This window comes from Xiphophorus maculatus, chromosome 3 (genome assembly GCF_002775205.1).
Source record: "Xiphophorus maculatus strain JP 163 A chromosome 3, X_maculatus-5.0-male, whole genome shotgun sequence".
Classification (NCBI taxonomy): domain Eukaryota; kingdom Metazoa; phylum Chordata; class Actinopteri; order Cyprinodontiformes; family Poeciliidae; genus Xiphophorus; species Xiphophorus maculatus.
In genome coordinates, this window is record NC_036445.1 from 26,105,572 (window position 1) to 26,118,990 (window position 13,419).

The 13,419-nt window shown below is 41.1% G+C and overlaps 1 protein-coding gene across 2 annotated transcripts in view; it reads left to right on the forward strand.

Annotated features, from left to right (window-relative positions):
* The window catches only part of LOC102224478 (nuclear factor of activated T cells 1), a 73,087-nt gene that overhangs the window by 15,119 nt on the left and 44,549 nt on the right, over positions 1–13,419 (forward strand). For both annotated transcript variants that reach the window (XM_005799052.2, XM_023329607.1), the window contains 3 exons: positions 4,994–5,196; positions 9,434–9,606; positions 10,597–10,737. In XM_005799052.2, coding sequence (XP_005799109.2) covers positions 4,994–5,196; positions 9,434–9,606; positions 10,597–10,737 — 517 coding nt within the window. The remainder of the gene's footprint in view (positions 1–4,993; positions 5,197–9,433; positions 9,607–10,596; positions 10,738–13,419) is intronic.

Here is a 13,419-nt window from a genome sequence, read left to right on the forward strand (position 1 = left end):
AGTCAATTAATGTACCATTTGCTAACGTGTGATATTTAACTCAAGCCCCAGCTGTTTTGCATGACAGCGAAGCAATCGAAACCGGATATCACTGAGAGGTACACAGTGCCTCTCAAAAGTCTTTAGAGGATTTTTTTTCCATATTTCACCCATCCCTAATCCGAGACCACTGAAAGAAATTCAGTTCAACCAGCTGCCTTCTGATCTCACCCATCTAGAAAACAGAATGCCAAAAGGAAGCCGTTGTTGAAAGAAAGTTATATGAACACGCCTTTGTCGTTTCCCAAAAGCCGTTTGAGGGGTATTGCAATTTATTCGGTAGGTGTTTCTGTTAAATGAAACCAAAACTGAATTTCTTTTGCCGTGGATGCAAGTTATTGTGTGTGGTATAAAACCAACAATAAAAATCACCATCCTCAACGATAATTCATGGTAGTTGCTAGGAGCAACATACCTTTCTATACACAAATAACCAAATTGGATTTGAGGGGAAGATGGTAGGAGTGGCATACAGAACTGTTGTGGAAGAGAACCTGTTAGAGGTTGGAAAACAGACTGGGGTTATGGTTGCCCTTTGTGTTTGGGTTCGCCATTGTTGGTTAAAATACAATGAAGTTTATGTTTGCAACGAACAAAATGTGAAAACGTTTATAGGGCTTTTTATTCTAGCTCTAGCTGAAAAAAAACATTCTCAGACACTGTTCCAAATATGAACGCTATTTAAGTCGTGTTTAGATTTTCTCACAATAATTATGCAATAACTCTGCCAGATAGTGCTGCAATTAAAGCATAAGAATCTCATCTGGTTGAAATTAGTACTTCTCAAGTCAACCTCGCAGTTGCCAATGGACACAAATGCAAAAAATTCATCTCAGAACAAAAGGAAGAAGTACTCTACTTGCGATGTGCAGTTGACTGAGCATCACAGGGGTTCGGCAGAAGCAGAGACAGGACTTTAGGTAGAGGGTCAGCAGGGGCACATATGGAAAAAGAATTGAAAGAGGTCGCCCAGGGGGACTAGACTTGCGTTCTCTAGCTGCCGGGTAGGCTAACGTCACCAAGAGGACTATCTGACCTCATTAATCACTTCCTCTGCCCCATGAGGTCATGAGGTTCTGAGTCCTGATACCGGAATCACAGTGTCTTACCGCAAGACGAGTGAGAAGACAAGACCCCTTTCCCCACCCAGCCCAAACTGCTCCCTCCGTCCTGCCTCTCTTCTGGGCCACCCTGCAGCCATGGGGCGGCTAAGCTAACGGCTGAAGGTCACTGAAACCCCCCCCCCCTCCAAGACGAAAATCCACACATGAAAAGGTGACAGACGGCACGGGGTTTGCAGGCCAGCTGCATCATTAATCCAAAACACCACGTCACGCCATTTAACGCTCCCGCGTATCAGATTTGCATCTCTCGCGTCACCGTGGCCCTCACGCGAGTCAACGCGCCGGTAACTGGTAGCATGTGTGCGTATTCATAATTGCTGCCGGTGACACTATAAGTAAAATATAACAAGGCGAGCAGGGCCTGTCAGTGAGATCACCGCGCAGATGAAGTGGTCCCTTGGGATGCCAAGACTTCAAGAAGCTCCTGACCTCGGCCTAACTCACTGATGACTAGCATGTGTGACTAGCTCACAGGTCGACACAGCTGCTAGAGACACTACTGACACTGGAGAAGTAAAAGCTAGAAGCGGAGATGATTGACAGCTACAGCTTTACTGTTTGCTATATGATTCCTTGATAGGTGAATCATAGTGAAAAGCCAGATAAGAACTGGTGCTTAGATCACAGACACACATGGATATATACTTGACTTGAATGGCTGCTCATACCCTATTTTTATTCAAGGTGATTAATTCGGAAACTTGGTAAGAGAAAGAGGTACACACTCAAACTTGCCGTTTGTCCAAAAGCTATCTCATTAACTTTAGACAGCACACATTTATTCTTAGCGTCGGCGTATGTTTCCCTTCTCAGACAACTTTGTTTCTGAACCAGAAGCATTATAGGTCCATGGAATTGTAGCCCTAATTTTTCAAAGACCTAAATACGACAGCCCTCCAGTCGTATCACTCTTCCTCACAACCACTGGTCTGGCTGCCCTGTTAAAGGTAATTAGAAACCAATTAATCAGATTATGTCATAGGTTACATGTGGCCTGCATTTTACTCTATGAGTCATTCCAGTAGATAAACAACTGGGGTCTTTTTATTCCATTTGACGTTACTGCTGTTTTCACTCGGACAGAGCTCAGAGAAAATTTGTCTGTGGCAGCGCTGGTGTGTGCCTTGGTAATTGACCAATTTGTGGGATTTTGTCAGAGTCCTGGCTTTTGCAAGCCCCGGTCTTGAGTAGTCAATCTCCCACAGCAGATTTTCAAGCGGCTGAGAGCGCTACCTGGGATGATCCGTGGGGACTCGCATGTTGACAGGGCACTCTCGATAGTTTTTGGGTCTACTGTACCTGATGGATTGTACAGCTTCGCTGCCCTTCTGAGGTGGGAGAGATCTCTAACCACAAAAACATTCATTCTTCGAACCATCTGGGAACATAGCACTGCAGTGAACATGTGAATGCTGGGAGGTCTATGGCATTTACCAACAGTTTCACCAAATCATGTGGTTAGTAAATTGTCTCGGTCAAAAATCACTCGCAAACTTTATTTGTTTTTGAACCACCCCCAAAGAATTTGAAACACTGTCTCCATATTTCTATTTTAAAACATTGTCGTCGCACGAAATTGTCAGTTTTAACATGTTGACGTTAGCTAGATGGTGAAGAAAAAAGTGTTTTTTACCCCTGGACCCTAGACCCTTGAAATTAACAGCAATTTTTAATCGGCGCGTGGCCTAGCAGGTTCTCTCTACCTTCTCACAAATATTTGATCTTTTTATTAGTTGAGCAGTAGCAGCTAATGGAGGCATATGAGAGGAAGCGGTAATCGTTTGAAGTGGTGATACCGATACACAAGTCTCTTTCATCACAGTGGGACACAGTCTCTGAGCTTTAATGGAAATCATAATGCAAGTTCATATAATGCAAGGCAGAAGGGGCGAGGTGATGTTGTACTGTACAGAGGGGTTATTTTAGTGCCACCATCCTCACTTGAAAAATGTGCTAGGTTAAAAATGATCCAGCTTTGGTTTTTTCTCCAAACTCTGTCCTGGGTCCAGTATGGAGTGATCCATACCTGGGTTGACTTACACAAGTTCAGTCCAGCACACTTTAATCCTTAAAATGAGTTAGAATAAATAATGTTCAACAATAGTACTACTGAAGCGTCAACTGAAAAGCATAGCCTGGATTACACCAATAAGAAATAATTGGGTAAAAATAAAAGATTTTTGTTAAAGTTTTTTATTAAAATGTAGATAAAAATAGTACCTACATTATGTAAAACAACATTTATTGACAATCAACTGAATTTAGATCAAAATATTTATGCTCGGTATTAAACCTGTCCAGATCATTGTCAAACAGTTAGCACTAGCATGCGCTAAGTACATAGCAGGTAAAAGGCTAATTGTATTTCAAGTGAATAAACTTGTTCTCTAGTGGGAACGACACTACAACATACTGAATCAAATTCATGAATAACTCAAAGTAAAACAAATAATGATGAAACACAGTTCAAGCCAAAACGAAAAGTTGAATATAGCTTCTTAGCCTCTGTATAACAAATCATTAGACCAAAGGGTAAATGTTAAGCATAGCTAACATTAGCTTGTGCTAGCTACTCAGGCAGTAATTAGTATTATTGCTACTAACTACTGCTAGCAATACTAGTTAGTAGTAATATTGCTAACTACTGCCTGAGTAGTCGGAAGTAGTGCTAACCACCACTCAGGCAGTAGTAGTAGCGCAAGCTAATAAACTGTTTGCAGCTGAATGTTTTCAATGATGCTGTAGTGATATTTATCTCATCTTATTTCGTTTTTGTCCTGTAGAAGAGTTTCAATGAAGTGTGATCTGGTTATTCAGTTCAAAATGGCAGCATGGGAGCCTGAATCTGGGTTATAAAATAACCCATCAGGTTTTTGTGTGTGTAGGGGTGTGCGTGGGTTGGCGCGCGTTTGTGCGTCCAGATTTAGTTTGATTGTGTCCAAATTTAGTTGCAGGTTTCAATCAACAACGTCTCTGTCACAGTTGTTTTTCCTAAGACTCAAGAATGATTTGTCAGCATCCAAAATACTGTTGCCTTGTCTTGATTCAACCAATGAGTGTAATAGAAAATTGGTTATAAATCTGTCAAGAGTTGTTAAAAACCACATGAAACAGGAGCATCACACATTAGGATAGACCTGCATCTGAAGATAACCTTTACCTGAGTTGGCTGCTTCCTTCTGTGTGTTTTCTTTTTCATCACTTCTAAGCTTTTAAAGCACTATGAGATTTTATTTTGGAGTGAAATCAATCAATCAATCAATCAATCAATCAAATTTTATTTGTATAGCACATTTCAGCAGCAAGGCATTTCAAAGTGCTTTACATCATATCAAACACAGAAACACAAAGTCATCAAGTGGGGGGTTCTTGCTTTTGCATCCATAAAAGGTTTACCGGTTACACTCCTACTGTGTTATATGGAACAAAATACCTATTGGTATTTTTATTCCCACTCACGCTCGCAATCACGCAGTCTAAAACGATGTAAACAGTCTTTCAACGGGCTTCCGGCACGCGGCTCCGAAATTCCTCTTTCGCTGAATTTCGAGCAGGGACTCCGAAATGATGAGAAACTCTTTAGACTGTTCACGTGTGTCCATATGTGTAGATCCAAAGAATCTTTTATTTTAAAGAGAATCAGAAGTAAATAAAAAGTAATCCCTATTTGTTAAAGAGGCAAACAATTTGCTCAAAAGATGTGAATTATTGAAATGGGTGTTTATTGGAGTCCATCAGCGATGTTTGCATTATCTTTGAAGATGCCTCAGGCGTCGGTCGTGACAGCCGGCGTCTTCCTCTCACCTCGGCTTCTCTGTTCTCCCCGCCAGCTTTATGGCTACATGGAAAGCGAGCCGCTCACCCTGCAGCTTTTCATCGGGACCGCAGACGATCGCCTCCTGCGACCGCATGCCTTCTACCAGGTCCACCGGATCACCGGCAAAACCGTCTCCACTGCCAGCCACGAAGTCATGCAATCCAACACCAAGATGCTGGAGATCCCTCTGCTGCCAGAAAACAACATGAGAGCCATGTGAGTGCTTTGAGACTCCGTCGCCGACCAACCTTTTCTCCACATTTCTTTTTGAAGTTGTCCTTGCGTAAAAACTCAATGTTTTGTTTAGTTTTCTTTTTCTCCCTTTGGCGCCATCTTTTATGGCTTTAGCCATACAAACACAACGCGTGATCATTACGGCACATATTTCTAAATAGGCCTCTGTCCTTTCAACCCCTTGAGGTGCACAGTTTTTAAGGCCGACACAGTTCATGGTTGACTAACTCTGCCCGACATGTATAAACAGGGACTGCAAAGGTCAGGATACAGTCACCATTCCACCGGTATGAAGTGCTTCGACTACATTAATGTCAGCTAGTGTGTTAATATATGACAGCAAGATAAATGTGCCAAAACATTCTTACCAAAGTAACAAGTGTGTTGGAAAAAAAATAAATAAATACTGCCCATTTAACATGCTGTTACTGTCAGAACCACTACAGTATTGAAAATTAATGTGAGTATATTTTTTACTGGATAAATCCTCACATGCAGACTCATAATCTGAATGTTTCATTAAGTAATATCTAAGTCAATTATGCCTGTTGATTGACACGTCAAACCATCTTCTGGCCAAACAAATCAAACATTCACAAATTATATATATTACCAATATACATATTACCAATGACCATGAAGATTATAAAGTGGGCTGTACTTTTAAATGACAGCTTTCATTGCTTTGCGTTTCTTTTTATTTTTTCACATTTGGTGGCATTTTTAGGGGAGAAAATGCAGCTGCAAAAATGGTATATTTAAGATGTTTCAGAAAAAGCTGAAGAAAATTGCTGGTGAATTCTGGCACACAAATTTCCGCACCAGTTTCCATTTACCCATTTTATAAAACTCTAATATGAGATTTCAGCTAAATCTCATTTCACTTATTATTTTTTTAAAATGCACTTTCTCACAAAATTGAAACAGATGGAATATTCACAGCAAAATAAAATCAGCAATTCTCTAAAACAGTCGAAGGTTGTAGAGCAACTCCTCATAACCTGAAATCCACAACATAGTAAAATCCGCCCGTTTATGAGACGGCAGAGTCAAAACTTAATATTTGAGAGCAAAAAGCTCTGATGTGCCGTTATGTCAAATCAATTATGTTATTGTTAAATCGTTCATTTACTCTAACTCTACAGGAGCCTACAGGAAACTTTCAGTAGTAACCATTAATTATTTAAATATGAAACAGAGTTAAAGTTTTATTAAGTGTGAGAGAGAGCAGTGAGAATTACACAGCTCTGCAGTTAAACTGTATTTTATATATATTACACCAGACATTGATTACAAGGTTAATATTTTAAGCTCTTCACAAGGTAATATATCTAAAATTAGCTTGGTTATAAACACCAGTCTCCATATGTATTTTCTGATGTGATTTATCATAACTGTGAAAAAACAACACACTTTATTATTATGTATTCGGCTTTCCACTTAGGATATCCGATTCACTAGCAACCTGAATACACCACAGAGATATCCAGACATAAAGAAAACCACTGCGCTTCTGGAATCTTTTATTTTCTTCCACTGACTGCACTGATACTCTGATTCTTAGTTTCCGATCAGGACGGATCAAGAGTGAAGTGATTTCACAGGGTGTTGTCTGTCTGCACAAAATCAAAAAGTAAAAAGTAATAGAGACAAGAGCCTTATTTTGCATGCATACTACTTAGCACTTATAACCTGAAGTGTTGGTGAAAATGCCCTCCTGGACGTTAGAACTTGTTGGAGACGGACACTCTTCTGTGGACAGCTTAGAGTCAGACATCCATGTTTTTGGACATGGGAGGAAGTCAAAGCAGAACTCGACGTCGTGTCCGGAAAGCAGCTCTTTTCCAGAGGCTCCTTTCAGACAAGGCAGCAGGGGATATCTTTTGGACTTGTTCCCGGAACCCTGTGTTAGGGATTACCCATTGGATCGGACGTTAAATAAGGTCCGATCCAAAGTAGAGGACTCTACTCTACTAAGTCTACTCTACTTACATATTGTGTTTTTTTTTTCTTCTTAAAACATGTTGAAAAAAATGAGGACAGGTAGTTTAATTCTTAAAGCATTTTCTGGTATTAGTTCCACGTGTCACGTCCCAACAGAATAATATTCTTCTTAAACTCACACACTTCCATGCACTGCTTATTTGTTCGAGTTAATGTGTCTGCTCTGGTTTGATTAACAATAAAGTAAGAACAAAAAAAAAAAAAAGGGGGGGGGCTTCTGAAGAGGAAGTCTCTTTTCCTCTTTGACGTTCACACTCAGGCCGAAAGCAGAGGAGTGAAAGTTTCCTCTGCTTTCCTCTGACAGATATGAAGAAAGGCTTTAACTGCCTTTTTCCACTGAGATGTTTACCAGCCACCTCCATCAGACAGCTTTTTTTTTTTTTCTTTTCTATCTGCCGGCGATAATTTGCTTGTTGTGTGGGATGCAGAAGGCAGCAAGCTGTAATTTCAGACGGCTTCGGTGTTCCTTCTTTCCTCTTGGAAAAAACAAAACAAAACTAAAAAAACAGTCTGTTGGTGCACAACAGCTAACCGAACCGACGCAGCTTCAACTTAATCCGAAAACCCGGAGAGATTGTCTGACTGTTTTTTTTTTGGTTTTTTTTGTGAGAATTTGTAGTTGCTTTTAACCTCTCTCTTAATTTCTATTTGATTAGTTAAGATGTAATTTCCTCATTAGTTTCTATAAGCGAAGAAAAAGACACTTGATTTTAACGCTGGGGCTGATGTTATATGGTAACGAGCACCAGATTGTGTAAATCTGATAAGTAGTGGTTGTCTAGACTGCTCCTTTCAGTCTTTTCCTTGATCGTGTTGTGCAAACCAAAAGCACGGGGAAAAAAAAAAAAAAGAAAAAGTGGTGCAAACCCTGACATTTGCCATGTTCCAGGAGTACTGCCCGAAAATCTACCACTTAACACAAGTAAAATGCCAGAGCATATCCCATTTGTTTTCCCTCCCTTTTTACCAGCCGGATTAGTTATATTTCAATTTATAAATGCCGGCAAGAAAACTGGGGTTTTTTTCCCCTTCCAAAAAGAAGGTGAGAAACTTTAGCTCTTTACCTCCCAAATTGTAAAACGAAATAAATATAGACAGACAGCTGAGGGAAGGGTCTGCTGCTGCATGTGGAAATGATTATATATGCAGAATGAATTAATTCAATGGCCTGAAATTACAAAAGTGATACTGGCTTCTGATGATAGTCTCCCTATCAATGCTTAGAACATTAGATAAACCATTGAAATAAACTGAAACACTAACGCCAAAATTACCTTATAGTATGAAAATTTGCTCTAAAAGAACAATTTTATTACATTTCAACTGCTGCTGTAGAGTTTTGCTTAAAAATTTGTCACACCCTCTTTACTTTTTCCGCATTGTGTCACATTAGATCCATTAACTTGAGCTTTATTGGGATTTTCCATCACAGACCAAAAATGAAAAGAAAAGAACAAGTTCTTAGGGTATATTGGCCTATGTAGAAAATGCTAAGTGTGGTGGAAAGCTAACACTGTACATCGTCACTGAAAATGCCATTTTCCACTCTGAAACATGGCGGTGGCAGCATCATTTTACAGGGTTCATTGTCTTTACCAACAACAGCAACACTTAGAGTTGATGGAAAGACGGATTGAGCGAAACACAACACAAACCCTGAAACCGGAACTATGATGGGATGGTTTACATTGAAGAACTTTATGAGTTGGCCCAGTTAAAGTCCAGACATTTATCCAATCAGTGTTGTCTGTGGCAAGACTTGAAAATTGATGTGAAATGTCACCTTGTGAAATGATGTGAAATGTGACCTTTGAAAATAAGAATAACCAATATTTGAGTCTCCAGATTGGTGAAACTTCATAATACTTGGCTTCGTAATAGTTCAACAAAGTATTGGCTTAGGATAGCAAAGTACAAATGGAGGTGTCGCTTTTCAGATTTGGATTTGTGAAAAATGCGGAAACCCTTTGTCACTATTTTATTCTACGTGCTACTTTGAGGTGGTCTGTCAAATAAAATGCCAGTAAAACACTCTGAGGTTTGTGGTTGTAACACGGTAAAATGGTCTGATCATTTAAAAAGTGCAGAATTATGCATTCATAAGAGCCGGAAGAGAAGAAAAATGAAAACTAGTGAACCTCATGCTTCCATACTGACAGCAAAGCGCATGAATTGATACTCAGATTTTCTTTCCACCCTCTTCCCTCTCCTCTAGAATCGACTGCGCAGGAATCCTGAAGCTGCGCAATTCCGACATCGAACTGCGCAAAGGGGAGACGGACATCGGTCGGAAAAACACCCGCGTGCGATTGGTGTTTCGTGTGCACATCAACCAGCCCAACGGCAGGACGGTGTCCCTACAAGTTGCATCAAACCCCATTGAATGCTGTGAGTCCGAGTCGTTAACACACACACACACACACACAGAAAACAAAGAAAGAAATCTCTACCAATAGCTTTCCACTTAGGAAAAAAGTGGGAACTATTGTTGCAATGCAATAAAACGAGCCATTGTTTTATTACCTACTGGAACAAATTCAGTACCTCTGGACCCAATAAGGTTTATACAATCAAAGGAATTCACAGAGGAGGGAGGAAAGAAAAAAAAAAGATGCATTGTTCGTCGTGCCAAACACATGTTACCTTTATCAAATCAACATTTTATGAATGCCCAAGTCGTTGTGGTAAAAGCTCCCCATTAGCGAAGGTCCTTCGAAGGTCACTTGCCAGCCCCAGTTTTGGCGCGGTTGAACGATTTCATTGTGAGGAACTTCTGTTTCTTCGTCACTCACTCCTGCGCGTACATGCGGTGCGATCGGCACCCGAGAAACTAATCGAAACGAGACGCCGCTGACGTTATAGCTCGCGGTTGGGCTTCCAACGGAACTTCATTCCTGAGCATTTTGAGGGTTGGGGCCTTAAGATCTTTAGAAAAAGTAAATTCCTAAGCGAAATCCACATCTACGTGATAATTAGCACTCGGTTCAATCGGCTGGCTGTGATTCCCGTCGGTGTATTCCAGAGGTCAGAGGTACCCCCAGCTCGCCTCATTTCAGTGAAAGCAGAGACAGGTGGTTGGCCACGGGCTGCTGGATGGAAATAATGAAGCGAAGATCTGACCGTGAACGTATTCTTCTGAATTATTCTACGGCTTTAAAAAAAAAAAAAAAGCAGCTGTTGGCTGAAAACCTCTTCGCAAGAGGTCATGAAATCATCGTAATAAATTTGATAAGCCAGTTTTCTTAATGAAAAGCTGCTGTTTTACAGGCCGTGTCCTGGTCATGCTCTTCTCAGAGTAGATTGTGATCTATAAGTGTGTTCACGTGAACTTGAACTCAATCCTGAAAGGTGTGTGTGTGCGTGTGTGTGTCTCTGTAGCTCAGCGCTCAGCTCAGGAGCTTCCCTTGGTGGAGAAGCAGAGCGTGGAGAGCTATCCCACCACCGGAGGCAAAATGATGCTCCTCGGCGGCCTCAACTTCCTCCCCGAGTCCAAGGTGGTGTTCGTGGAGAAGGCACAGGGTAAAAACTGGACGCGAACCTTCCCCATACTGTGTGTTCCCTGCATTTTCATTTCCCCCCTTTCTCTAATGTCTCTTTCAAATGTCTTTGCCCTTTTCCTTCTCAGTTGTGTTTTTTCAAGTCTTTCTTCCCGTCAAAATAGAGCAGGGCTTGCCAGAAAGCAACATGTGGTGCGCATTAGGCCACTATATTTTTAACCAAAGCGTATTTACATTTGCTGAAGTTTCCATTGCCTGTTCTTTGGTCCTCGCCACAAGTAGAGGAATGAATCACGACCAGGGCATGTGCAATATCTCTTTTTCTCACTTTTCCTTTTTGCCGTGCTGTTCTGTCTTCACTTACTGCCCCGGCTCCTGACAGTTAACCCTTCCACTGACTCTGCCAGCTGTGGCGAAGAGCAACCGGGGTGAACGTCTGGCAAAGAGCGGCTGCTCCTTTTTGTCTCTCCTTTTTCATTTTTTTTTCTTCTTTTTTTCCCCCTCAACGCCGTGGGTGGAGGGAACGATTAGAATCGAAGTTTGTGTATGACTGACTGATGATCACGAACACTGCTTTGATTGCGCCCAAAAAGAAAATCAAATTAAACTTGTACTCACTGGCATAATCTCGACTTCAAAGGCCTTGACTTTCACCGCCAGGCCCTTTCTCAAATTTGATTTTTCATAATCAGTCAGGAAATTATTGGTTTGTTCCTGATGAGGAATTCAAATGAGTGACCACATTCACACAGTTCCTCTAAGCCAGCGGTGTCCAAAGGGATTTTGTACAGCCCTCCATCGCAATTAAAAAAAAACTGATTAAGATTTGGCTCACCGGCGTTTTAACCGAAAAAGATTTGGACGTGAAAAATATGTTCATCTCTCATCACGCCATATTTTTCTTGCTTTTATTTTAATCCGATAGTAAGAAGGACCACAAAGATCAGGAGACTGCCACTGAAAAGTAAACATTGGTGCAGCCATATTTTTAAAACCTGGATAAATAAAGAAAGGTTTTTGCCATTTTCTGTTTGGGAATATACAATATACACACAAAGAAAAGATAATTAACCCAAAAACATGGACTATTGCACACTTTTTTGTTTTAATCAGGCAAACCTGTGAGACTCCTTTTATGTTTATCATCTGCTCAGCCCATTGTTGTGCAGGTAAAGATGAAAAAGAAATAGCTTTTTGCAACTGAAAACAAACAAACAATAATATTCAAAATGCCCAGCCCTGCTCACACTGTGGCACAAAAAGTGGGTATGAACTACATGGGGCGCAATGCTAGAATGGGCGCCAAAGCGATGGCGGAAAATTTGTTCTAGTTGCTATTTTCTGTTTTTAACAGCTGTTTGTGCTTTTCGGGGTAGGGCAGATAGGTGTCTGCATACACCTCAGATAACACTTAGCTAGATGCACCCACACACCCACACACGCACGCACACACACCTTTCTCAACTTATGTCAAACATGCAGCAGCAGCACAACAACAACACCTCTCTTCAGAAAAATACAACATAATGCTTTATATTGTGTATAAAATACACATAATTAACATGTAAAGTTATTTCAGCACTTTAGGGAGATTTTACATTTAGAAAACAGTTTGCAAAACTTGTAACTTTCGTTATTTGAAGATTCTTGTAGCTTTTCCCTGTTTGAAAGGTCGACTCTGGAGAATCTGGGGTTAAAATAAGGAAGTCGTGATGTGTTGAGAGGAAGGGGTTGGATGTTGGTAATGTGGGGTCTCCTTCTTCCTGGATTGACTCAGTCATGGAGTGGGTGGGATGGAGGGATGGGGAGTCCCCAGAGGAGAAACGCTTCATACATGCCCTGCTGTCTGCGCCCTGTGACCCCCTTCTAGGATTGTGTTTCCTGTCTTTCACCCACTCTTCTTACTTCTGCCCCGTTTCCTTCTGTTCTTCTGTTTTCCCTCCTCAATATTCAGTTTTTCTTACCTCTATCCTCGATACCTGCTAAAGACATTAGCCGGTGTGGAGTTTGTCTCCGCTGGGATCCCCAAGCTTTGGTCTGCTGTTGATAGTTCAGTGGTTTTGTTTTTGGACTCGGCATTGACTAGAGAGAGATCAGAAGGAAGGTTATCGGTTTGCTACTGAGGACGCGTTTATGTAAACTTTAATGACCTCCTGCTCTGAGTTAAAAAGCCCATTACAGACTTATACACACACGCCCACGCACGTCAGTAAATGTAGCTTTTTGGCTAAACATTTTTTCCACCATTTTGGCATTTTACCTAAAAAAAAATTTTAAAAAAATCCTATTTTTAAAAGTCTCACAGTAAGATTTCCTTCATTCTGCGTCAGAGGAGCACCATCAAAATGATTGAAAGAACACCGTCGACTTGGTTTACACATTTCTCTCTGTAGCGTTTGGTTTTATTTTCTCCTGGAAAAGTTCATGACTAAATGAGCCCTTGAAAGCGTCGCACCACAACGATTATTTCTCTCAGACAGTTACCATTACACGCAAAGAGGCACACGCATTCGAGCGCAGCCAAACCCCTCGGAAGGCACAGAAACCAATCACTGCCTTTGCCACAGTGGTGACAGCCATTTACTGCTGCTGCCATCGAAGGTCAGAATGGCTGCTCACTTTCCGAAATTGACTCCAATAAACACCTTCCAGAATGTTCCACAGATCCTACGAAGCAGCAGATGGATTCTTTGGGGGGAAGACT